The 26657-nt window shown below is 44.7% G+C and overlaps 1 protein-coding gene across 1 annotated transcript in view; it reads right to left on the bottom strand.

Moving 5' to 3' along the window:
* Nucleotides 1–25199, bottom strand: part of GALNT10 (polypeptide N-acetylgalactosaminyltransferase 10) — a 514012-nt gene extending 488813 nt beyond the window's left edge. The window contains exon 1 of the mRNA XM_007946422.2: nucleotides 25041–25199. Coding sequence (XP_007944613.1) covers nucleotides 25041–25199 — 159 coding nt within the window. The remainder of the gene's footprint in view (nucleotides 1–25040) is intronic.
* Nucleotides 25200–26657: the final 1458 nt, after the last annotated feature.

Below are 26657 nucleotides of genomic sequence, written 5' to 3' on the forward strand. Positions count from 1 at the left end.
GGGAGACATCAATCTTAACTGGCACAATACAGTATCCAAAAATACCGTCCTACACCTTACTTTGCTGAATAGCGACTGGGGTCTGAAAAAGTGGTGAGCAGGCATCTCAGTGGCAACTATTGGTCTCTCCTCATCCAGAGCAAAGAAGAGTGAAGAAAATCAAATACATGGAAACAGTTAATCCAAAGGACTAATGGACAATGAGAACTTTAACTTAAATGACCCTGAGAACAGAAGAATTAGATGGTGCCTGGATACCAATACCAACCACTCAGAAAGGGATCAAAATTGGAGATCCTGGGTAGAGTGGGAGAAAAACGTGGAACAAAACTCAAAATCATAAAAATGACCAGGGTTACTAGTCTGATAGAGATTGGTGAAACCCCCAAGACTGTGGCCCCAAATCACCCTTCAAGCCTGGAATTGCACTCCCACAGCTTAACTCTCAGCCAAACAACAGACAAGCCTACAAGCTAAACACCTACAACAGGGTGATGCACTCCTTAGAACAATCAACCATGGGAGATAAGAAGGGCAACATTTGCACAGTGAAAAAGGTAGGGAGGCAGGAATGCATAAGAAGGACACAGAGAAAGGGAACCACAGGGAGCAAGTAGGAGGTGAGAAGTTACACTGCAAGGGAGGAATGTAACCAGTGTCACAAAACAAAATGTGTTATCAATTGTTGAATGTAAAACATATTTCCTTTGTAAAATTTCACCCAAATCACAATAAAAAGTTAAAAAAAAAAAAAAAAGATTAATTGACTTTCCCAAAGTCACACAGAGCTGTGATTCAAGCTCAAGCAAACCAGTGGGCTGATAAACTGAGGGTGAGGTAAAGGAGAGGCATGGAGAGATGTGGCAGCAGGGAAATCGGGTTGAAGGCTACTGCACATCCTCTTCTGTGATCTCTGGGACTCTGTGCTCACTCCACTAACTGCACACCTCCCACTGCCCTGGAATTATATGTCTAGCAGTCTGACTGGTCTTCAAGAGCAGAGACCATGTCCTTGCCTCCTAGAATGTCAACCACTTAGCAAAGAATCAGCCTGGGGCGCATTCAATATTCAGTCAAAATCTGCTGGATAAATGACATGTTGGATGAAATAGAACTACAGACCCAAAGCCCAGCTAAACAAGAGGCAGAGCCTTCTGCATCAGGTTCTGTGTTGTGGAAAGTGCCTGGCCTGGCAAGGCCTATCCAGGGGAGCTCCCCTGTTCACCTGGCCTCAGGTGCAAGCATCTGACAATGGTTGGCAAAAAATCATCTCTTTTCTTGGGTCTCTTAACCTCTTGAACTCCAGGACTCGTCTAGAAAGCAAATTTGGTCAGATGACTACTCTACCTGACCCCAGGAACGAAAGGATGGAGTCTAGTTCTTATGTTCCCACCCTCACCTACCCACACAACTAGGCCTCCAGTTATGCTCTAACAGACACCTGAAGTTTCAATGACCATGTCTTACTCACTGTTCCTGCCACCTGAGAGGCTCGATCCTAGTGTGTACTTGCCAAATTCCTAACTTCCTCAAGACCACATAAGAAATCACCTTTCTTGATTGCAATCAGTGTGATCTCCTTCTCTTGGCACTCCACGTACTTGACCTATCCCTCCTACTCACTGTTGTACTAAATATTACAGCCTGCCTGTGTGCTACATCACTGTGAACTTGTCTATGCCCCCTTTCTAAACAAGGCTCTCTCTGAAGATAGAGGTGTTTTGTTTTGTTTTTTCCTTTTATGTCTGTCACACAGTAACCCCCAAAATCAATTTAGTTGGAACCCTGACAGAAACAGAACAGTTCAGTAAAAGGCAATATGTGCCATGAGTTTACTCATTGGTATTCAAGGTGAATGACTGAGTTTCTGTTGTGGCAGTAGTTGCTGTTTTTTAAAAGTGGCTAATTTCTTAATAAGGACAGTGGCTTTAAAGAATACATCAGAAGAAAAAAAACACCAAAAGCAAACTCACTGCCATCAAATCAGATCCGACTCATAGCAACCTCTCCCTGGGTTTCCAAGGTGGAATCACTACGAAAGTAGATCGCCCAACCTTCCTTCCAAGGAGTGGCTGGTGGGTTTGAACTGCCGGCCTTCTGGTTAGCAGTCGAGTGCCTTAGGCACTACGTCACCAGAGCTCCCAAAGAATACATAGGTGTAGGGTAATATGCTAATCTTCCACAGGAAGAGAGGATTTTTCTATAAATTGAAAAGAAACGGAAGTAGCTGGAAGAGATTAAGACAATTATCCCTGCCTCTGCAATGAGTGTTTTATCCACCTCCCTCAGATGCAAACACACTCATGCACAAACATACAACAATGTAATGACAAAATCTTTCCATTTATTGGTATAATGGGAGACACGCTCTTGAAGAAAGACTGGAGACATGAATGAGCAGTTCTCCTCAAGAGAGGAGATTTCCTGGACTGAGGGATACTAACTCCCACCTTGAGCAAACACTCCATCCTCCAATAAAGAAAGAAGCAGGGGTCCATACTCCCAAGAACCAAGGGAAAAATATAATCCCAGAAAAGTCACTTAATTCACGTTCTCATGGCTGTCTGGAGGGACAGCACTAAATGAATCCTCACCCAGAGCCATGACCCACAAAGCCATGTGAACCAAGGGCAAGGCCTACCTCTGGTGGCAGAGCTCATCCAGAGCTCAGCAGAGCTGACGAGGGGAAATAACCTGACCCCTCCCTCTGTTCAGCATTCTCACAGAACCCTGTTCTTCTCCTGGGCACTCACCCCAGCGGTAATTCATTATTTATTTAACATCCACCCTCTGTTCACCCTCACCACCAGCCACTCCTCGGAAGGAAGATTGGGCAATTTACTTCTGTAGTGATACTGCTTCAGAAACCCAAGGAAGGGCTGCTATGAGTCAGGTCCCGACTCAATGGCAGTGAGTTCGGTTTTGAGTTTGTTCTCCCTCAGAGATTATAAGCATCATGAAGACGAAGACCATGCCTGTTTCACTCACAACTGTACCTCCAGCACACAGAATAGTGCAGAATAAGCACCCATTAAATACTTGTGGAATGAATGAACACATATGTAGAAGGAAGGACCCTTTGAGATGCTGGGGAGGAGAAGAGGGGAAAGAAGAAGGTTATATTTAATGACCTCCTATGTGTTAGGCTGGTGCAAATGGTTAAGAACTTGGCTACTAACCAAAAGGTCGGCAGTTCAAGTCTACCCAGGGGTGCCTCAGAAGAAAGCCCTGGTGATTTACTTCTGGATCAGTTATAGCCATTGAAAACCCTATGGAATACAGTTCTACTCTGACACACATGAGATCACCATGAGTCAGAATCAACTTGATGGCAACTGCTTTTATTATGTGTCAGGCACTATTCACATACATTAACCCATTTAATTCTCATCATAACCCCATGAAGGAGGTCTTGTCATTATTCTCACTCTATAAATAACAGTTTACATTTTTTCAATGTTTACCATATACTGGGCACTGTTCTAAGTGCTTTACATGTATTGAGTCATTTAATCCTCAGAAGAACCCTGTGAAATAGGTTCTGTTGTTACCTCCCTCACAGACCCTTACAAGAGGGGGCAGTTGATTCCCCAGAGACTTCTGTAGGCTTTGGTGTCCCCAGAAGCAAACATCTATGCAAGACATTAAGTGTAAGCAGTTTATCTGAGAGGTGTAGGGAGTACCCATCTGGCAGTAGAATAGGGAGGTCTGGTAAAACAGCCAGCCAGGATCCCCAGATGTCTAGGAAAAGCTTCCAACATGAACTGTAGTGATTCAATAAACCAGAGAAAAAGAGAGACAACAAAGGGAAAGAAGAAAGCTTAAATAGGTATTGATATCCTCAGAGAAATATGAGACAATGTTTTATCCATTAAACAAGAACATTCCATTAAAAAAAAGAATCTGAGAACAAGCTTGGAAATAAAAACTACAATAGATTTTTAGAAATTCAAAAGGAAGATTAGAAAATAAAGCTGAGAAATTCTTCCAGAAAAAAAAAAGAAGAAGAAATCCAAAGAGGTAGAAAAATGTAAAAGTAAGAAAATTAGAGTTCAATCAAAGACAGTTGGTATCTGATTAGCAGGAAGCCCAGAAAGAAAGAAGAGAGAAAATCGATAGCAAGAAATTATTAAAACAAAGCAAAAGAAAAACTTTCAAGAACCAAAAAGCTTCAGTTTCTTATTTGAAAGGGCTCACAAAATAGCACAATGAATTTTAAAAGATATACACCAAGTCCATTTTCATGAAATTTTAGGAATCAAATGATGTCAACTTCTCAAAAGTTAAGTCTGGAGCTTGAAGAGAAGAGAATAATACCTTGAAATCAGAGAGAAAAAATTTCAAACTTAGAATTCTATACTCAGCTAAACTCAAAGAAATACCATGTAGCGTAAAAACATCTCCAGACAGGGACAATCTGAAAAAATGTATGTCCAATAAATCCTTTCTTGGTAAGCTCCTGGAGGATGTGCTTCTCCAAAATGAGGAAGTAAAGTGAAAAGGAGCACAACATAGGATGCAAGAAAGAGGCCACGTAACACAAGAGAGAGACAGGGACATCCCAGGATGACTGCAAAGGCACCACAGCTGATCGGGTCCAAAAGAACAACCCATTTTGAATCAGAGTAGGGACTACAAAGTTCCAGGTAGCGTCTACCAGAATGGGAAAAACAAATAAAACTGGTATATTACACAATACATTTGTACTCAGAGGAGTTTGGAGTTCTGCTGGTGAGTGTGAGGGGGGAAGTTATTAGTGATGAGTACATAGAAAACTAAGGAAATGAAAAGTCAGGGCAATGACTAACTACAGGAAAAACTAAAACTAAAATGAAATTCAATCATTATACAACTATGAACAATATTTAAACAGTCAAAACATTAAAGACAATGAATAGTGAGTTAAGCCAAAGCTGAATATAACTATATTGGGAGGATACAGGAGGAAGAAAGGTGTGCATATGAGGGAGGGTTGGCAGGAGAAAGCAGGTCATAAGAGAGTTAAATCCTCATCTTCCTTGATAGGAAGTCATGAGATAATGTCTAATATTAATCAATTGAAAAAGAGCTGGATAAACATACTATTAGAAACAGCTGAAAGAGTGAGACTGGTTGGCTCTGGAGAGAAGAATTTGACAGGCAACTTTTGGTTTGTATTGTAAGTTTCTGCAGTACTATTTGTACATGCAATGCAAAAAAAAAAAAAAAACATTTAAAAATCATCTTATTCCTTGCTAAAAGTGTATATATGCATTATCTGTATGTATTTATGTGAGGGAGAGTGTACACAAACACACACATGCGTGCACACACACACAAGATTCTGGGTGGATGGAAAGTGGGGTGGAGTGGAAAGAAGAATGGTTATGAAAGTTTTCCTGGTACTGTACTCTTGAAATTATCCCCATGTCTCCAGTGATTCTCAGTGGTTTAGCAGTTAATGTAGTCATCCCTCATGATGAGATCTGCTATGAGCAGCCAATCAGTTGTAAGGGAGTTTCCTCAGGGGTATGGTCTGCATCCAATATATATGGACAGCCTAGCAAAGCTCTCTGACCTTTTGCACCATCTGGATCCTGCATCTAGCTCATCATCATGTGACCTCTGGTTCTTTGGACATGAGCCGGTGGCCTGACATATTGCCTGCTGCTCTTGGGATTCACTGACCTATGCAGCCTGTGAGCCAGTGGAAAGAAAGCTTGCCACCTGACCTGCCAATCTTTGGTTTGTCAGCTCCTGAAGCTACATGAGACAGGAGAAACAGGATAAGCCTCCAGCTTGGTGTCTGACCCATGGACCTGGGACTTGCCAGCCTTTACAACCTTGTCAGCCATTTCTTTGAGATAAATTTCTTTAACTATATAACTACATATACATATAGGAGCTCTGGTAGCATAGTGGCTAAAGCACTTGACTGCTAACCAGAAGGCTGGTGGTTCAAACCCACCAGCCACTCCTCAGAAGGAAGGTTGGGCAATCCTACTTCTGTAGTGATACTGCCTCGGAAACCCAAGAAGGGGTCACTATGAGTCAGGGCCGACTCGACAGCACATAACAACATAACATACATACACATATAAGTTCACTGGTTTTGCTGCTCTAGAGAACCCAGCCTAAGATTCCAATACTGGTTCTAAGAGTAACAGTGAGAAAATTTCTTCTGAAAGCCCTAACCAACAACAGTCCCTTGCCATTGTTCTAGGGAACAAATATTTTGAGTTTGCAGATCTCAGCTGGAAAAAAGAAAGTTGGTTTCCTCACACACTATTATAATACAACCCCTTTTCGGTGAAGCATGCAATTCCTCCCAACATCTAGAACAGAAAGTATTCAAATGACACATACTTGGACTGCAAGAAGTAGCCTAGATGATTCCTTAAAAATTTGGAAATAGAGATACCATTTCATCCTGCAATCCCATTATTGGTATATATCCTAAAGAAAGGAAAACCAGGATATGAATAGATATATGCACACCCATATTCATTGCAGCACTATTCACAATAGCAAAGAGATGGAAACTACCTAAGTATCCATCAGCATAAGAATGGATAACCAAATTATGGTACATACATACAATGGAATACTATGCAACATTAAAAAAAATAACATAGAATGGACAAAACACCTCATAAAGTGGATGAATTTGGAGGACGTTATGCTAAGTGAAATAAGTTAATTACAGAAGGACAAATATTACATGAGTCCACTATTATAAAAAGTCAAAGAAAGGTTTACAGATGGAAGGAAACTTTCTATGTTGGTTACCAGGGATGGGAGAGGGAGGGAAATTGCTAGATAGGTAAGAGACAAGTATTGATTTAGGTAAAGGGAAAGACAATATACCAAAAGCAAGTGACCAGCAGAGTAACACTAAAGAAAAAAGACACAGAGAACTGCACAAGAGGTACAGACAATACATACACAGTACTACATTATCAGTAATGTATACATTAATCTACAGGTAGATACATAGATAGACAGGCTGAATGATCAGGTATGTCTATGTAAAAGGGAATATACCCATGACCATATGTAAGTCTGGCAGATGATATTTCTACTTATGTATTTGTATGTGGTAAAGGAGCAACAAGGTAGCACCTTCTGACTTCCTTTAACCCCACAAGAGGAGGACAGAATCAGCAGTCCAAGGCCTATGCCTGTGAGGCCACACATGCTGCCTCCCTCCCTCTTACTAACCTTGTCACCAACCATTCCTCCCACAGCACCCAGCACCTCTCTGCTAGGTTCAGTAATTTGCTGCAGTGACCAACAGAAATCATAGATTATGGGGTTTATTAGGGAAGCAACAGGCTACAATTCAAATTCAGGAACATGCTCAGTCTCTAGCAGCCGGCAGTCTCGCTCAGCTGCCGGCAGTCTCTCTCAGTAGCACACTGCTCTCTCAGCAGTGCGTGTCGCATCTCTCTCTCAGCAGTGTTGTCTCTTGTGTCTCCCTCTCAGCACACACATCTCTCACGTCTCTCTCTCTCTGAGCAAGTACATTTCTGTCTTAGTCTCTCAGCCAGCAGTGAGAGATATTCCCCCTCTCTGCCTCTAGAGGGCTCACTTTAAGCCCGGCAGAGTGACAAAACCAACCAATCCCAACACTAGAATTCCACATACCTGAGAGAGAGCAAACTTCCCAGAAAATTGCTCCATGCTGCTCGAAACAGAAATACCCCAGCTGAATAACTTTAACAATCAGGAGCTACTTACTTGCTTATGGCAAATTACACCACAGAGTTTACAAAGACTATGGCTAGATAATCCATACTATGTAATTTACTATACTGCAGTATGTTATCCAAACCAAAAACCAAACTTACTGCAGTGGAGTCGGATCCAACTCACAGCAACCCCTCCTTGGGTTTCCAAGGCAGTATCGCTATGGAAGTAGATTGCCCAGTCTTCCTTCTGAAGAGTGGCTGAGTGGGTTTGAATCACCAGCCTTCTGGTTAGCAGTCAAATGCCTTAGGCACTACACCACCAGAGCTCCAGTATGTTTTATAAGAATGAATGTCCATATATATATAATAGAGCTAATGGGGCAAAGTTATGATGACTTCTTAGCCATGGCCAAACACCTTGAAGGCATCACCAGGTCCATGGGCTCAGGACCATGGCCACAGGAGACATCAAGCTCAACTGGTATAACATGCTACACAAAAACATTGTTCTACATCCTACTTGTGTAGTGACTGAGGTCTTAAAGCTTTCAAGTGTCCATTTAACTGGCAACTATTGGTCTCTCCTCATCTAGAGGAAAGAAAAGTGAAGTAAATCAAAGACACACAGAAACAATTAGTCCAAGGGACTAGTGGATCATGCAAATGCAGCCTACATAACCCTGAGACCAGAAGAACTAGATGGTACCCAGCTATCACTGTCAACCACTCAGAAAGGGATCACTATAGGAGATCCTGGATAGAGTGGGAGAAAAATGTGGAACAAAAGCCAAAATCATAAAAAAGACCAGGTTCAAAAAAAGGGACCAGGTTTGCTGTTCTCATAGAGTCTGGTGGAACCAATGAGACTTTGGCCCTTAGCCGCCCTTTAGGTCTGGAAATGAACCCACCTCTGTGGCTTCCAACCAAACAAAAGACAGGCATATGAGCTGAACATTTACATTAGGGAGATACACTCCTTGGAGAGATCAATCATGGGAGAATAGAAAGTCTGTGTATGCACAGGGAGATAGCTCCAGGGGCAGGAGTGCATGGGAGGGAAGAACATAGGGAAGAGGTGGCTATGGGGAGGAAGTGGGAGGAGAGCTGTTGCACTGTGGGAGATTGCAGTCAATGTCATGAGACAGAGTGTATGTGAACTGCTGTGTGGAAGATGAATTTGCTCTGTAAATTTTCACCAAAATCACAATAAAATTTGGGAAAAAAAAAAAAAAAAGGTCCAGGCTCACTTGTCTCATACAGACTGGTAAAACCCCTGAAGCTATGTCACCCTTCAGGCCTGGAACTGAACTCACTCCCATGGCTTCCAGCCAAACAACAGATAGGCCTATAAAGTGTACATTTATAGCAGGTAAGTACACTCTTTAGAACAATCAACCATGGGAGATCAGAAGGGCAGCATTTGCAAAGATAGCTGCTCAGAGGGCAGGAATGTATAGGAAAGAAGGACGTAGTGAAAAGGTAACTACAGAAGGAAGTGGGAAGACAGCTGTTACATTATAGAGATTTTTGCAATCAATGTCATAAAATAAAATGTGTATGAACTATTGAATAGAAAATGAATTTGCTCTGTAAACTTTCACCCAAAGCACAACTTTAAAAAAAAAAAAAAGTAGCCTGGATCAGCCAGAGTCTTACCTAGCTAGGGACTTGGGGACACAAGTATTCACTCATTCAATAGATAACTTATGGAGCACCTACTATGGGTCAGCACTGTGGATATAGTAGTAAACAAGACACACATATTCCCTGCCCTCATGGTGCTTATTATCCAGTGGAGAAAAAAAATAAACAATAAATAAGCAAGGTAATTCCAGACAGTATTAAGTGCTATGAATATAATTAAATAGGTAGACATGCTACCGAGAGACTACAGAAGGAGGCACTTCAGAAGGCATGTTCAAGGAAGTCCTTTCTGAGGAGGTGACACTGGAGCCTATACCAGCAGTACAACGATGTGTAGGAAGAGCATTCCAAACAGAGAAAACGTGTACAAAGGTCTGAGGAAGAAACATGCTTGATGTGTGCATTTGGAGTCTGTTTTAGAGGTGGGACCAATAGTGTGTCAGACCCAGGGCTTTGCTGAGTGTCAAGAGCTGGAAAGACCCTCTGCACTCATTTTCCCAACTAAACAATTCAAATATAAGGAAACTGAGGCACTGCCAGGGCAGGGACTTACCCAAGGTCACAGAGCAACTCAGAGTGGCTCCCATCTGAGAATTCAGACTCCTGCCTCAGAACTCAATGCTCCTCCACTAGGAAGAACTAGAACAGAGGTTGGTAAACTATGGGCTTGAGGATTCTTTTGGTTACCTACTGCCACTCTGACAGGAATATATCACAAATGGGATGGCTGAACAAACAGGAGTTTATTCTCTTACAGTTTGGAGGCATTAAGTCTGAGTTCAAAATGCTAGGCTCTAGGGACTGGGTTAAAATCCCTCAAACCTTGGGCTTCAGCTCCCGGCCCACTGGAGCTAGAGGCTTTTCTTCACTCAGACAACTACTGGCTGCTGAAGCTGTTAGGCCCAAGGTTGACAAGTAAAAAGGCACAGTCCTGATGTTACCAAACCACACGGCAGGCCATTAACTCAAGTCCACTGAAAGTTCCAAGGCTGGCAGAGCATGGCAGGCTGCTGAACAAATGACATGGCTACATGCAGGGTCCAAGCATGCCCTAAACTAGAGACTATTGCCAAAGCTGCTTCTTATATACAGGAAGCAGACCACATACCCAAAGGCAGCTACTCAGCTGCTCACAGTAGATTCCACCATGGAGTTGGTTACCAGTCTCATCATGGGGAACACTATATCCAGCTGCCCAGCCACTCAACCAGGCCTAGCCAAGTTGACACACAAACTTAACTACCACAGGGATCATGGGCCAAATTCACCTCACTACCTGTTTTTACAAATAAAGTTTTATTTGAAACACAGCTCACTCATTCATTCACATATTGTCTATAGCTGCTTTTACACTACAACAGGAGAGCTGAGTAGCTGCAGCTGAGACCATATGGTCCACAAAGCCTAAAATACTCTCTGAACTAAAAGAACATATAAAAGATAGTGGCCAAGTTTGGAAATGGAACTTCTAGAGACAGGAGGAAGCTTAGGCTCACATGGCAGCTCTTTTCTCCTGCTGGAACCCCACTGTCTCGCCAAGCAGCTGTGCCACTGGGAAGGCTCCTTCAACACTACTTCCCTTTGCCTAGGGAAATAGCAAACACAGGACTGTAACATTCATGCCATGAATGTTATATAGATTAAACTCTATAAGCACTTACAAGAGATAGACATTCATTCTAAGGAAAGATCAGGGAAGACTTCCTAGGAAACATATGAGAGATACCTGGAGATGGGTAAAGGGAATCTAAGAAAATCCTCTGTCACCCTGACATAGCAGATGACCTAGGTCTCTGGTGAGCTAAAGTTCCTCTCACTGGAGTGTTCAAGCCAAAGATGGTGATTATTTGGCAGGGATGAATGAGGTCAAGAGAAACTAGGCAAGATGAAAAATGCTCAAATCCCTTGAAACCTTGGATTCCACAGTGGTTGGCTTATGAATTCTTCAGTTTCAATCCCCATCATATATTTGCTGAAAGAGACACATACAACAGCATAGAGACAGCTGGGGAGTGGAAAGATAGAAAGACAGAGAGAGATGGTTTAGAATAGGAGAGGGGTAAAGAGGCTTACTCATACCAAAAGCCAAAAGAAGCCCACATAAACCACAAAGGGAAGAAATCCACACCTGGGTTACCCCCCACTCCACCTTAAAGCACTACTGAGGAAAAAGGAGAGAGAGCTAAAGACTGGCAATTAGGGCTAAAACTAATCAAATATCCCATTAATACCTCTGGCTTGGCACCTGGCAGCCTGCTTAATGTACCCCATTGTTCCCTGGCAGGGCTTTGGCTAGAAAGTCCTCAGCTGCCTCTCCCGCTGCCAGGCTGGGGAGAGAACCACCACATTGAGAAGGGGGTGGGGACTTCCTAGCCACAGAGGATTCACTGCACCTCTACCCACCACCACCACCACCCCTGATTGTACTACCCCAGTGGGAAGGATGATTCATGCCACTTGGTGCTGCTGCCTGACAAATATCCAAATGGAAGGGTACTAAGAAGAGCTCACAGTCTCACCCCTCCTATCTGTATGCTGCCTGCACACCAGAAGGTATTATTCCCACTTTACAAGTCAGGAAACAGTAAAGGACTTGTCCACAGGAGTCAATGTGGCATGGTAACTAAAAGCACTGGTCTGGGACTCAGAGATCTGAGTTTGAGTCCCACTATTTGTTTCCCATGCAGGCCTGGAAAGTTGCTTAAGCTTTCTGAGCTGCACTTTCCCCATCTGCAAAATGAGAATAGTAAGAGCTTATCTCTTGGAGTTATTGTACTGATAAAATAAGATAGGGTACAGCACACACTAAGAACTCAATAGGTTAAAAATCATTATTATTACTGTGGAGCCAGGTGCCAAGACAGGGGTAACTCTCAGTCAGGACTGGCCACCACACTGAGCTGGGCCCCACACCCCATTGCCTAGCTAGCCCTCACACTGAATCTCTATGGGAAGCTTCCTGAATGGTGTACAGAACTGCAGCCACCCCTACCCTGTCAGAGTGTTTTGTACTGAGACACTGGTAGCTGTGTTCAGATGAACTGCCTCACTCAGTTAACTCAGGTTAGCCCCAAACTCCCCCATACAATCTCTTCTCCAGAAATGCCTCTGGATGCCTTTGAGGGTCCCACAGACAAGGGAATGCAGCATGTGTTGTTTCTGCTGGAAACATCTTCCCTCTCCTTTCACAGAATCCCAACACTCCCCCACTCACAGTAATGCACGTTCTGGGATCTTCTGGCATGACAGGAAGCACTGAGCAGGAAACAAAGCAGACCCTATACTCATATCATTGCTAACAAACCTACAGCAGCCCCTGGCACAGTTGGAACGAACTTCACTAGACAAGGGGGACCTCAAACTCAGAATATCAAGAGACGGAAAGAAGCAAGATGAATGGATTCTTGGGCTGAGATGAAGACTAATCATACAGATATAAATAAGTGAGTTTATTTAAGAGCCTAAAACTAAAAAAAAAAAAAAAAAAATTCATTGCCATCAAGTCAATTCTGACTCATAACGACCCCCTTTGGGTTTCCAAGGCAGTAAATCTTTATGGAAGTAGATTGCCCAGGCTTCCTTCCACAGAGTGGGTGGTGGGTTTGAACCGCCAACCTTCTCGTTAGCAGTGAAATGTCTTAGGCACTATGCCACTGAGCTCCTATTCAAGAGCCTAAGATTTATATATTTATCTTCCCAGTTTTTTATGCTAAAAGGTGAAGCAGCCAGGTTTGAGATTACCAAGGGTGGCAAGAGCTGTGGCCAGCTGGGGAACTCAGGTCTGTCTGAAAGGTCAGATGCCAACCAGATCCAATCACTTTTTGTGATAGTAGAACCTGAGCTCAGCTGCCAGACTTTCTCGTTTTTTCAAAATATCCATAAATGATCTTTTTTTTTTTTTTAATGTGAAATATTCCAGTGTTTAAACCAAACTCACTGTGGTCGAGTTGCATCCAACTCATAGCGACCCCTCCTTGGGTTTCCGAGGCGGTATCACTATGGAAGTAGATCACCCAATCTGCCTTCTGAGGAGTGGCTGGTGGGTTTGAACTGCCAGTCTTCTGGTTAGCAGTCAAATGCCTTAAGCACTATGCCACCAGAGCTCCTACTCCAGTGTTTAGCCACTGGCCATTTACCTAAGCTAACATTTTAAAACAAATTCACTCAAAATACCTATAGAGGTCATCACTGGGTCAGTTCCACAAAACACTATCTCTGGGCTACATCTGGTCCACAGGCCAACAATTTGCAACCTCTGTTACAAGGATACATGTAAAGTTAAAAAATATATACTCTCTCTCTCTCTCTCTCTCTCTCTCTCTCTATATATATATATATATACACACACACATATACATATACATATAGACGTCACATAAACTCATCAAAGAGCCCATTGATGGAAACAGCCACTGAGATTTATTATCAGTAAAATAACCAGGAATCCAAACTACAGACCTTGGCTCCAAGAACAGAACCATCAACTTTTTGCTAACTTTAGGTGTCCGATTTAGAAAGTGGTTATTCCACAAATATATACACACACACATACACATTTTAACTGTCACCAGCTGACTCCGAACTCCAATCAATACTCAGGAGGAAACACACAAAAATAACAGTTTTCAGTTGAGAACATACAATGTATTTTAGCAGCAGGAAGTAATTTTCACTTATAGCGCACCCCAACCCCCCAATGTTTCCAACCTATTCCCTTTAAGAACCCTCTTGCACCATAAGACCCTGCCAGGCCCCTATCCTCACCAGCTACCTCTCAGAGGCTGAGCTTGTAACACACAGGGAAGAACCCCATAGATACACACAACCACAGCTAACTTGGCTCTTGGGAGGCTGCCTGAGTGAGGCTCCTGATGGCACATAAGACCTGTTATAATCCCTGGCCTGGCACTGCTGCTGGGTCATTCAGCTAAAGGGAGAGCTCCCCAGAGCCAACAACAAATCCAAGAACTTGGCTCACTGGGGCCCCCAGCCATAACCACTGGTATTTCTCAAAGAGGGCTGTGGTCTCCTCATGTCCCAGAGAAGAGGGAATGAATATGGTCAGTGTCACATGGCCAGTGGTAGAGCAGGCAGCAAAAGGAAGCATCATAGCTATGCTCTATGGAGTTAGACATCTGGGTTGGAATCCTGTTTCTATTGTTTTCTAGTTGTGTGGCCCTGGTCAGGATACTTAACCTCTCTGTACCTCAATTTTCACATCTTTAATTTAATTCAGTCATTACCATGACACCATGACAGCATGACGTAGTGATCACTGTGTTCATTTTAGGACTGTTGCTGTTAGCTGCCATCAACTCCAACTCATGGTGACCTTTAAATACAAGAGTGTAATGTTGCCCAATGTTACATTATCCTCACAATCACCAGCATGTGCAGGTCCACAGTTGCAGGTACTATGCCAATCCACCTCACTGAGGATCTCTCATGCCCTTGCTAGTCCTATACTTCACCAAACATGATGTCCTCCTCTAGTGATTGATCCCTCCTGATGACGTGTCCAAGGCAAGCAAGTTGGACAATGTTCTACTGTGATCCATGAGGTTTTCACTGGCTAACATTCAGAAGGAGATAGCCAGGCCTTTCTTCCTAGTCTGTCTTAGTCTGGAAGCTGAAACCTGTCCACCATGGATGAGCATGCTGGTATTTAAAATACTGGAACAATAGCTGCCAGCATCATAGCACCACATAAGTCATCACAGTATGACCAACTGACAGACAGGTAATAGCATTTTAGGATAAGAATCCAGAAGTCCAGAGATCAGGCACAGAGCTACAGAGTGGCAGAGGTGGGACTGGGAACCAGGTCAGGTTGGTTTTATGGTTTCTCTTCTGCTCTCTCAGCTCAAAGGAGACATTCACAGGGTCTCCGTAAAGCTACTCCCTCCCTATCCTGGCCAGGGAAGCCAAAAGAATTGAATCTCTACTCTAAGCTAGGCACTCCCCACAAGCACCTGCATTATTACATTTACTGAGCACTTACTGTATACCAAGGAATGTACTCAGTGCTTTAGCCATACTGTACTCACTGAACTCTCAAAGGAACCTGCAACACAGTTAATGTTACTCCATTATATAGATTTGGAATTCCAGGTACAGAAAGGTCAAGTGACTTGACCAAGACCAGAGATATGAATGAGGCACAGGACCTCCAAAGCTAGAGCCCTACATCTGCCCCAAGAGGGAGAGAAAATTGCTTCACCAATGGGGCCTTAGCAAGGAGGCGGCAGGCAGTACTGGCAAAGGTTCCTCTTCAAGGTCACACACTACCTAATGACTTTGTGAACCTTCTTTGGCTGAAGAAGTTCAGTCTTAGAGCAATGGTCTCTCTCCTCTGCTCAGACATCTGGGCTCTCACTGCAGCTTTCCAGGAGCCGGGTGGAGGGACAGGGGTGGGTGACAAATCCTTTGCCCAGCTCAGATATGGTAGAAGAAGAGTTTCAGAGTTCAAGTGCTGGGTCAGAGACTCCTAATTCCACCACTGCAGCTGTGTGGCCCCAAGCAAATACCTGTACTTCTGTGAGCCTCAGTTACCACATTCATACTTATCTGCCCATAATAGTAAGCATTTAACAAGATGTCCATACAAAGAGTTCTATTAGCCCAATGCCTGACAAAGTAAGTGCTAAATAAATAGTAGCTGCTATTTATTATATTTATTGCTTGGTTCTACAATCGATGCCAACGGGAGCAGCAGTCAGGACATCAGACGACGTGTAGCATTGGGAAAGTCAACTGCGAAGGAACTGTATCAAGTGCTGAGGAGCAAGGATATCTCCCTGAGGACTAAGGTGCGCCTGACACAAGCCATGATATTTCCAATCGCCTCGTATGCATGTGAGAGCTGGACAATGAATAAGGAAGACCAAAGAACAGTTGATGCTTTTGAGTTGTGGTGCTGGCGAAGAATGCTGAAAGTCCCATGGACTGCAAAAAGAACTAACAGATCTGTCCTGGAGGAAGTACAGCCAGAATGCTCCTTGGAAGCAAGAATGGCTAGACTTCGTCTCACCTATTTTGGTCATGTTGTCAGAAGGGACCTTTCTCCCTGGAGAAAGATGTCATGCTTGGTAGGGTGGAGGGTCGACGAAAGAGAGGGAGGCCTTCAACGAGATGGATTGACACGGTGGCTGCGATGATGGGCTCAAGTATAGCAGGGATTGTGGGGCTGGCACGGGATCGGGCAGTGTTTCATTCTGCTGTGCATGGGGTCGCTATGAGTTGGAAACGACGTGACGGCACTTAACAACAACAACAACAACATTTATTATCATTGCCATCTTCATCATTCTTCTTGTTAGAATCATTTTATGCTGCAGCTTTCATCACCTGAAAAATATGAAGAAACTCCAGTATTTGAAGCTCATGATTCTTTCAAAACCAAAGGGAAGGAAAAAACTGGGCCTGCTTTTTTCTCTTCACTCTCCTACCTGCTCTCAGCAGAGGGCAGCAAACAGGAACCATTCAAACATAAGAGGAGAAGAGACACATGGAGGGAAAGCTACACACTCATAAATACACACCCACCCACAACAGCAAGAGGAATTGTTTAGCTTCCTCTAGCTTTGAAAGTATGAACACTCCGCCTCCACCAGTTAAAGGGCCATGCAGAAAAACCAGTCAAAGCTGAAGACACAGAAGTTCTTTTTCAGCTTGAGAGAAATTTCCAATGACTTGATTTTTAACATGGGCGGGGGGGCAGGAGGGAATTGTAACTCAGCTCTCAGGGCATCTGTTGTGGGGAAAGGAAGGCTGCCAGCAGAAGTGATTACAGACAGCTTTCAACTGCCCCTAATAGCAACCCTTTCCTGTATGCTGGCAAGCAATGGCACCCAAGTTTTGCCCAGGAGGAAACTGAGGCCCACAGCTAATCACACTCAGCCAAGGGGTAGTAGAGTTGGAATGAGAACATAGACCTCCAGACTGCAGGCCTAGTGCTCTTTCTGTGAGTCTTAGGATGGCATAAAGATTTCACTGCAAGGACCAAGTCTGATCCTGGGTAGGGACAGCCTGGGACAATGTCAACAGGATTTGGGAATGGAAATTTGTTGGTCTTTTCCCTAGATTGCATTTCCCTCCTCCCCGTAACAGCACCCAGATTTTCCTCTGGAGAACTGCTATTCCTGTGATTTGAATGGGGTGACTTCACCCCTAGCTCCAGGGTGGGTTAAGTCAATTGGCACAGCTCATCCTCCTAGCAACTGTGAATAGATCAGGGTGCAAATTAGACCCAAATCAGATCAGTAAAACCTAAGGGGATCTTGCTAGAGATAACAGGAAAAAAGTTTCCCCTCTTCTATGAAGCTGCTGGAAGAGACACTTTCTCCTCTAGGATATGGATGTGGATTTAAGTTCTGGAAGAGCTGTAGGCATATTTTGCTACCATGGGAGGCTCAGCCTAGGACAAAACCAACATACAGAGAATGTCAAAACTGAGAAGTCCAGAAAAAGGGAGCCAGGGTCCTGATGACACCATGAACTTCTAGATCATACCATACCTGAAGCCAAACACAGTCACAAAAGCAAATACATCCCCTTATTCATTTCAGCTCACATGGTTTAATTCATTCTGTCACCTGCAACTGGAAGAGAATTTGAGGTGGCTCTTAGGTTCAGATTGGCTCTGTCATTGTCATTGTTGTTGGGTGCCATCAGGTTGGTCCTGACTCATAGCAACTCTATATACAATAGAATGAAACACGGTCCAGACTTGTGCCATCCTTACTATTCCTGAACCCACTGTATGCTATGCTTGTAATCACTGTCAGTCCATCTCGTTGAGGGTCCTCTTTTTCACTGACCTCTACTTTACCAAGCATGATGTCCTTCTCCAGGGACTGGTCCCTCCTAATAACATGTCCAAAGCACATGAGAGGAAGTCTCACCATTCCCACTTCTAAGGAGCATTCTAGCTGTACTTGTTCCAAGGGGACTTGTTTGTTCTTCTACCAATCCATTTTGCCAAGATCATAATTCAAATGCATCAATTCTTCTTCAGTCCTTCTTATTCTTCACTGCTCATCTTTTGCATGCATATAAAGAGACTGAAAATATGATGGCTTGAGTCAGGCATACCTTAGTCCCCAAAGTAACATCTGCTTTATAATTCTTTAAAGAGGTCTTTTACAGCAGACCTGTCCAATGCAATATATTGTTTGATTTCTTGACTGATTTCATCCATAAGTACTTAAAGTCCTCTTCACTTTCAGCAAGCAAGGTTATGTCATCTGCATATCACCAGGTTGTGAGTTTTTCTCCAACCCTAATGCTGTATTCTTCTTCATATAGTCCAATTTCTTGGATTATTTTCTCAGCATGCAGACTGAATAAGTATGGTGAAAGGATACAATCCTAATGCACTTTTCCTGATTTTAAACCATGCACTATCCCCTTGTTTTGTTGGAACTGCCTCTTCGTCTACGTATAGGTTGCACATGAGCACAACTAAGTATCCTGGAATTTCCATTCTTTGAAATGTTATCCATAATTTGTTATGATGTATACAGTTGAGCCTCTGCATAGTCAATAAAACACAGGTAAATATCTTTCTGTATTGAGCCTCTGCATAGTCAATAAAACACAGGTAAATATCTTTCTGTATGCTCTGTTTATAGCCAAGATCCATCTGACAACAGCAGTGATATCCCTCATTCTGCCATGTGCTTGGTGTTATTATTTGGCACCATTACCACTGTCCATGATGGTAAGGAAGCATCAGAAATCATCCTGTCCTACCTCCTAATTTTGTAGGTAAAGAAACTGTGGCCCAGAAGATGGGAAGTTAATTAAACTAGTTCTCACAGGGTGGAATGCAGATCAGATGTATCTTGCCATCTCTCATTCATTTAATTCCTCTATTCTTCAACTGAGCCCCCTTTGCTGCCTAAAAATTTAACTCATTTTACTTGTTCAAAATCTTTAAGACTTTGGGAAGAAAATTTACAAAAATGGATCTACAAAAAAAACCACAGAGATTTCAGCAAATAATTGGTCTCATTAAGTACTGATCTCCAAAACTTGCGGGTGATAATCTTGGATCATGTGGGAAATAATGGTAGAAAACGAATAAACACTCTTCACTTCTCAACTATCACACTATACAACATTTTGCCTCTACAACAATAGTAAAAAATCTACTATTTTGTGCATTTACAGTGTACATTTGGCAGTAATGAATGCTAAGGTGTGAGCTGTGATAGTTAAGGTTATTTGTCAATTTGGCTGGACCATGATTCTCAATGGTTTGGCAGTTATGTAATGATGAAATATGGCAGTTATGTAATGATGTAATTAGTCAGCTATGTAATGAAGTAATCACCCTCCATTTTCACATAACAACCGGCTCTTTGGAACCTAACCATGTTAATAAGTGAGGAGTAAGGGCATTAGTGAGGAGCTCTGGTGGCTCAGTACCTAAGGCATCTGACTGCTAACTGGAAGGCTGGTGGTTCAAATCCACCAACCACTCTGCAGTAGGAAGATGGGGCAATTTACTTCCATAAAGATCTACCATCTCAGAAACCCAGTGAGGGTCACCATAAGTCAGAATCAACTTGATGGCAGTGAGTTTGGGTTTTTTGGTTTGAAGGGTATTAGTATGTGGGGGAAAATCTTCTTGGTGAAATATGGTAAGAGTGGGAGAAGAACTGGATTGTGGTCTGCATTCCTTGCTGTGAGAACTTATTTGACTTCCCCTCCTTTGGGTTTAGTTTCTCCACCTACAAAATCAGGAGGTTGAACAAGATGATTTCTGATGCCCACTTTACTGCTCTGACATATATCCATTGTTCAGCAAACACATCCTGTCTCCCTTTTCGGTGCCATGTATTATGCTACGTGCTCAAAGAAGATGTGTCTATCTCAAAATATTTCAAGGGGAGGCGGGCACAATGTACTCGTTGGCCACAGGAACTCAGGCCATCAGACATATGTAAGCTACCCCTTTCCTCACACTATTGGGCATGAAGATGGTGGTTCTTTGAAGGAGTAAGACTCTTGAAGTCCTTCCCTTGCCTGCTCTGAATCATATATGAGTCGCAGAAGGACAGGTATACATAAAATACAGAACCCATAGCAAATGGCATCAGGAGCATTTAGCTGCCACAGGACATACTTCTGACTGCCAAGTTTGCCTTTGGATGTTTTCTGTACAGTGATGAGCTCCTGATGGCATCTCTGTGTAAAAACTGACTGTGAACAAGGTACAATTAGCAAACTAGATGGTTATCTTTTAAATGGGCCTTTGCTTTTTCATTTCTGTTTACATTATATGTTAACATGTTAGTGGAGTCAAAAGAACATCCTTAGACCACAGCCTTGGAGAAAGCATTGTTGTTGTTTGTTGTTGTTATGTGCCGTCGAGTCGACCCCGACTCATAGTGACCCCTCCTTGGGTTTCCGAGGCAGTATCACTATGGAAGTAGGATTGCCCAACCTTCCTTCCGAGGAGTGGCTGGTGGGTTTGAACCGCCAGTCTTCTGGTTAGCAGTCAAGTGCTTTAGCCACTATGCTACCAGAGCTCCTGGAGAAAGCATTACAGTACAAATATGTTCCTAAGTTGTGGCCTCATCATCAGTTAAATAAGGAGGTCTGTTTAAATACACTCTCATTATACAGGCCCTTCCAAAATGTGGTTAGCAAACTCATAGAACTCCAGGATGGAAAAGCCCTAACAAAGTATCTATTTCCTACACTGCAATTTAGTTTCAACATGTCATTAGCTCCACTTGAGAAGCACCTTTGAGAAAGAGTCTGAGGGCAAGCCTGGGCTTAATGGGAAAAAGATCAATTGCTGCTCTATAGTTAGCAGTTCGAACCTACCAGCTGCTCCACAGAGAAAGATGGGGCAGTCTGCTTCCACCTTGGAAACCCTATGGGGTAGTCCACTCTGTCCTATAGGATCACTACTGAGTTGGAATTAACTACACAGCAACAGGTTTGGTTTGGTTTGGTTTGAGCCTAGGAAGGGGAAGCATAAATCTAACACACATTTGAATTTCCCCTTCTGAATCTAAGCCCTCACTTCACAGATGAGGAAGCCAAGGTCCAGAGAGGTTAAACCACTTTCCTGAGGTCACACAGTTAAGTTTAGAGCAGAGAAAGGACTAGAACCCAGGCCTTCTGTTCCCAAGCCTCCTCTCTGGCGGGTTCCTTGGAAGACAGCAAGTACAAGATGAGAGGAAGAATGCATGGAGCCAGATTTGCTCTGGCAAACCAACAGCCTTCTCCAGTGGCATCAGATTTCACCTGGGCATAGGGACAGAGAAATGATTAGCAATCTAAAGGTTTCCAGCCCGTCTGTGGAAAAGAAATCATTCCAAGGCTACATTTCTGTGGTACTTAATTTTCCGATGGGCAAGGCTCTGCCACCAGGAAGATTAAAAAAAAAAAAAAAAAAAAGGTGGGGGGAGTATTGATTTCTGGATGTTTTAAGAATAAAGTTCAGTTCTGACACAATGAGAAAAACTTCTAATACTTGAAAATTAAAGTCATTGGTATTCCATTATCCCACCAATTTCTATTCTGTGGACGCTATTATCCAATGAAGTCATTTCTCACAAGAGATTATGGCTCAGAGATGGGGAAGGACTGAATTGCATTTTCTAACAAAGGTTCCTAATAATCAATTCCCAAGCCTGGAATATGAAACAGACTATGGAATTAAACCAAGTTAAGCACACTGGGGCTAGGAATGAGAGGGACCTCCAAATTAAAATGAAGATGGCTTCAAGACTGGATTTTCTTGCTTAATTTTGCAGCTTTCAGAGAAGTCAGCTGTCTGGCCAGATGCTGCTGAAATCCTAGAAACAATATGTGTCCTTTATAAATCAGCTCCCCTCCCAAGCTCTAGAGGTATACCCAGGATGAGCTAGCCTGACAATTATGTAGACCTACCTAGCAATGACAAACATTCTTAAATTGAAACTCTTTTTTCTTCAATCCAGTGGAGAAATCAAGGCGTTAGAGGACTGCTCAAACAATGGGTATGTTACCCTCAAAGAAACTTCTCTCAAACCCTCAAGGAGTAAGTACATTTTTTATTTGGATAAAGTCCTGCTGGACTTTCTCCTAGAGACTCTGCAATTATTTTTACCAGAAAGATCCCCAAAGTGCTCTAGGATGATTTTCAACAATTACAAGGGTGACAGGCTAAGCACAGAACTGGTCAGCCCTGTCGAAAGCAGCTCTGTGTGCTTAAGATGCCAGATTTTCCAGATAACAGCCTGATGTGTCACATACACATTTTGGTACATTAGGATGAGGGATGGAACACCACCTCTCAGAGAAGTCAGCCTCTTCCCTCAAAGCCAGCTGACATTCACACAAGGAACCGAGGGCAAAGCCCAGTGCTTTGTATCTGTAGGAAAGCAAAACAAAAAGGGGCTGTGTGGGAATTTGGCAGAGTGCTCCTGAAAGGCAGCAGATGAATGCTGAATCCTATAGTACCTAGAAGAGCTTACTGGGAAAATAACTCCATTCTGCTGCTCTCAGGAAGCAAAGAGAATAACCAGCAAAGCAAGGATAACCAGTAGGCAACTCCCATCACTACCACCACCAAACCCCTTCACCACTTTTTCCTCCTTCTCTTCATGGGATTCCAGAGGAAAAGAAAGAAACAAGAACTAGACCTTCCCAGGTGAGCCTGTCTGTCCATTTCAGTCAGGGACTCTGAGCAGCACCCAGCTGTTCCTCTGCCCTCTGCCCAAAACACTGCCTTCCTCCATCAATCCTCTATTGCACAAGTGAGTAATTTACTTTGAAAGCTCAGGCCAAACTGGCAGTTAACCTTGACCTTCTCTCAACACATCTGGGTCTATAGAAAATGAAAATCAGGACGTTTCTGGCCTCCACAGCAAATGAAACACGAAGGCTTTCTCCAGGCAGAGGCAGAATGTCAGGAGCTATTTTAAAACTGGGCACAGTTCTTCCAAAGGAGAATATGCAATTGGGCTGGACACACTCCCCTTGACCTGGGGTGGTGTCCAGTATGGAGCTCCAACAATGAGGGATGCTACAGGGGAGACCTGCGTAGGAAAGTAAAGAGAAGCTGCCATTCCACTCCTCATCAATTCATCAAGAGTATCACAGAGTGCTGGAGCTAGACCAATAGCCACATTTTACACATGGAGAAAGGGAGGCTCAGAGAGGGACATTGGAAATAATCAAGGGCACACACAGCATGTTAAGGGTAGAGCTGAGTCTAGAGCCCCAGTCCCTGAAGGTGATATAAAGTGAGGACAGAGAAATAAAGAGGAAAAAGATTTCATTAAGGAAAATTCCACATGGATACAGAATTTAAGAGAGAGAGGTCTAAGTTGGCTGTCAGGGTTTGAATGAAGGGTTTAGGAAAGGAGTTGCTGACCTTAGTTTCCATTTCCAAACAGTAAGTTCTACCAGAAGCATCCAAGTGGCCCCCTCTGGGATGAGTTGCAGCAAGTTGCACTCAAAACTGGTAATCCTGTCACAAAGAGCCCCCAGTGTTCAAGATGCCAAAGTGCCAGATAGCAGCCTGACATCAGAAGAGAAAAAGAAAGTCATCAACCTCAAAAAGTCAGCCTCTTCCTTTGATGCCAGCCAATAAGTCTGACTCTGATGAACAAATTATGTACTTCCCATGGGGCCAGGGAAATCCCATAAGAAAACCTGGAACTGTCCACTGTATTAAACAGTGCAAGCATGCATATGCTCATTGGTGCCTTCCTTGTGCCAGGCCTCAGCCAGAAGCTGGGAAGGTGGGAGTGATTCGACACAGCTTGTACACTCAGGAACTGGTAGTTTTGTTAGTTTAAATTGCATGCACACAAAAACCACACATGGATGAGTTCAGAGGAGGCAGAAACAATTAAGGTCTCAGTCTTGGCTGCAAGAATATCACACCTAATCAGACTGGACAAGTTCAGAAGGGGTCATGGGTACTTGGAAAAGGGTTAAGGAAGGGATCTGGTGTTTCAACCTCAGGGAACCCTGCACTAATAGCCTCTGGGAAATTTTCGGGTCCCTCCACTAGGGCCTCCAACTTCTGGACTCCCAGAAGGTCAAAGGCAGCAAGCTCCTCAAGGACTGGGAGCTCAACTCCCTTCCCCAACCCTAGGGGCCTGAAGATCCAAGGTGAGCACGATCTTTGCATCCTTCCAAGGAATGGGCAGGAGTTTCAGAGGAATAAGGCTGGGGAGAAAGCAAATGGTGAAAAGAGGACCCAGGTGTCTCATTCAGCTGGTGGAAAGCCAGAAAAGTGGCTGACCTAAGTAGAGACCACCTGGATCAAGCAGGTGTGTGTATGGCAGGGGGGCGGAGGGCGCGCACAGAGGACTTGGACACCAACTAGAAGGACCGCCATCTCCATTCCTATCGGCAGAAGGAGACATCCTAGGGATACAGGGAGCAACCAACAGAGAGATGAAGGAAGAAGTGCGGGGATACCAAATAGGGACAGAAAGGAGGATGGCAACGCATAGTAAGAGAAAGAGCTCTGTAGTGGGCACCAAAACTAGTTCTGGGTTCTGGTTCCGGTCTCTGCCTGGCGTGTGGCCTCGCATAAATAAATTCCCGTTCTTGGCGCCTCTATTTTCCCATCTGGAAAAGGGAAGAGCAGAGGAGTCTCAGGCGCTGACTCTGAACAGGCAGACACAGAAAGGAACCGCAGGCGAAAGGTGAATTTGGAGAAGTGTTACCAACCCCGCGGGTTTCCATGGGAACTGAAGGACTCACCTGTCCGGCCGCCGGGGCCACTGCCGCCCCTGCTCCCCCAGGGGTGCCGTCGGGCTGCCGCTCGCGGTACAGCGCCCAGAGCCCCACGTTGGGCAGGAGGACCAGGGCCGCCAGCACCAGCGCCACCGCCTGCAGAAGCCGCTTCTCCTTCCGCCTCATCGGGGCCGGTCAGCCCCACAGCGCCCCGCCGGCCCCGCTGCGCCGCCCCAAGCTCCCCGCGTCCACCCGTCCGCCCCGCGGCGGCAGCAGCTATACGAGAAGAAGCGGCCGCGGCGCCGGCCCCGCTCCAACTCCGCGGCACTTCCGCCGCTCGCCGGCCGGGGAGCCGGGCGCCGCCAACGCGCTGCTGTCGCGGGGGGATTGCTGCCGCCGCCAGCGCTGGCTTCGCGCCCCGCTGCGCCGTGAACCAGGGCCACCCTCCTCCAAGGCGGTCACCGCACACAGTTGACCGTCGGCCAGCCTTCTCACGGCGCGTCCTGGTCGGACCTAGCGTGACAGAATTCGAAACTGGTCCGCTATCCCCTCTCCGGCCGCGATGGTGCGGCCCTCTCCTCGGCTGCTCCCCCACCCTTAGGAGCTTAGCGAAAGTCCCGGAGTTGAAGAGTTGGGCGCAAACTGGCGTGGACTGGGCACTTGCGGACAGGGTGCGTCTTCGTGCGCTAGGTCTTGCCCTGGGACCCCAGCGCCCGGACTTGAAACCTCTGCTCTGACATCCAGCAGAGAATTTGCGAGCTCCTTGGTGATGTGCAAATACTGCTAGAACCCAGCTGGATGCTCTGCGCCTGCAGCCCCCGGGGCTGTCGCTTTCCACATCTCCTTGGCTCGGTTTCGATAACTTGCGGACTTACTCTGACCCCAGGGGATTCGGTGTTCCCACCCGTGAAATGGGGCCACAGCTGCACTATTCTGCAGGAGGGCCCAGTCTTTATTCCGCTCCAGGCCCTGACATTAGGTGTGAATGCCCTCTGTAGAGTACGAAGCCAGCCTGCCACCTGTCTGTTGTCCCTGAAAATCTATGGGGAGGTGACCAGAGCCACCCTAGAACCTTTACTCACACAAGTCCAGCCTCCACGGAATTGAAATCCCTACCAGTCCCACGTGTTCTTCTAGGCGCTCAGCGCAAGAAGGCTTTCCCCAAATCCTCTTGTCCACTTCTATCTCCAACAGTGAGCAAACCCTACTTGGCTGCTAACCAGAAGACTAAAGGTTCCAACGCACCAGCCACTCCTCCGAAGGAAGTTTGGGCAATCTATTTCCGTGGTGATACCGCCTCGGAAACCCAAGGAGGGGTCGCTATGAGTCGGCATGTAACAACAAGGCTGTATGCCAGACACTTGGGGGCACCAGCATGAAATGAAAACAGACTCAGACCCTAACCTCTGGGAGTTGTCATATTAAAACGTAATCTTACTCATTAGACTAGGGAATGGGGTGAAGACTCTGAAGGAGTCCAACCGCCGGGGCTCTGCAGAAGGCCTGAAGCCAGATGATGGTGCCTGTGGCCCCTCCTGGGGTGATCAATGCTCCTCACTTAATTGCTTCTTTGGTGCAGAGGGATGTGGCGCCCTCTTCGTTGCCTTACTCTCTGCCCACTCCACCCCTTATGTGTCCTCTTGA

This window comes from Orycteropus afer, unplaced genomic scaffold, assembly GCF_000298275.1.
Source record: "Orycteropus afer afer isolate SDZICR_OR568_19922 unplaced genomic scaffold, OryAfe1.0 scaffold00160, whole genome shotgun sequence".
Classification (NCBI taxonomy): domain Eukaryota; kingdom Metazoa; phylum Chordata; class Mammalia; order Tubulidentata; family Orycteropodidae; genus Orycteropus; species Orycteropus afer.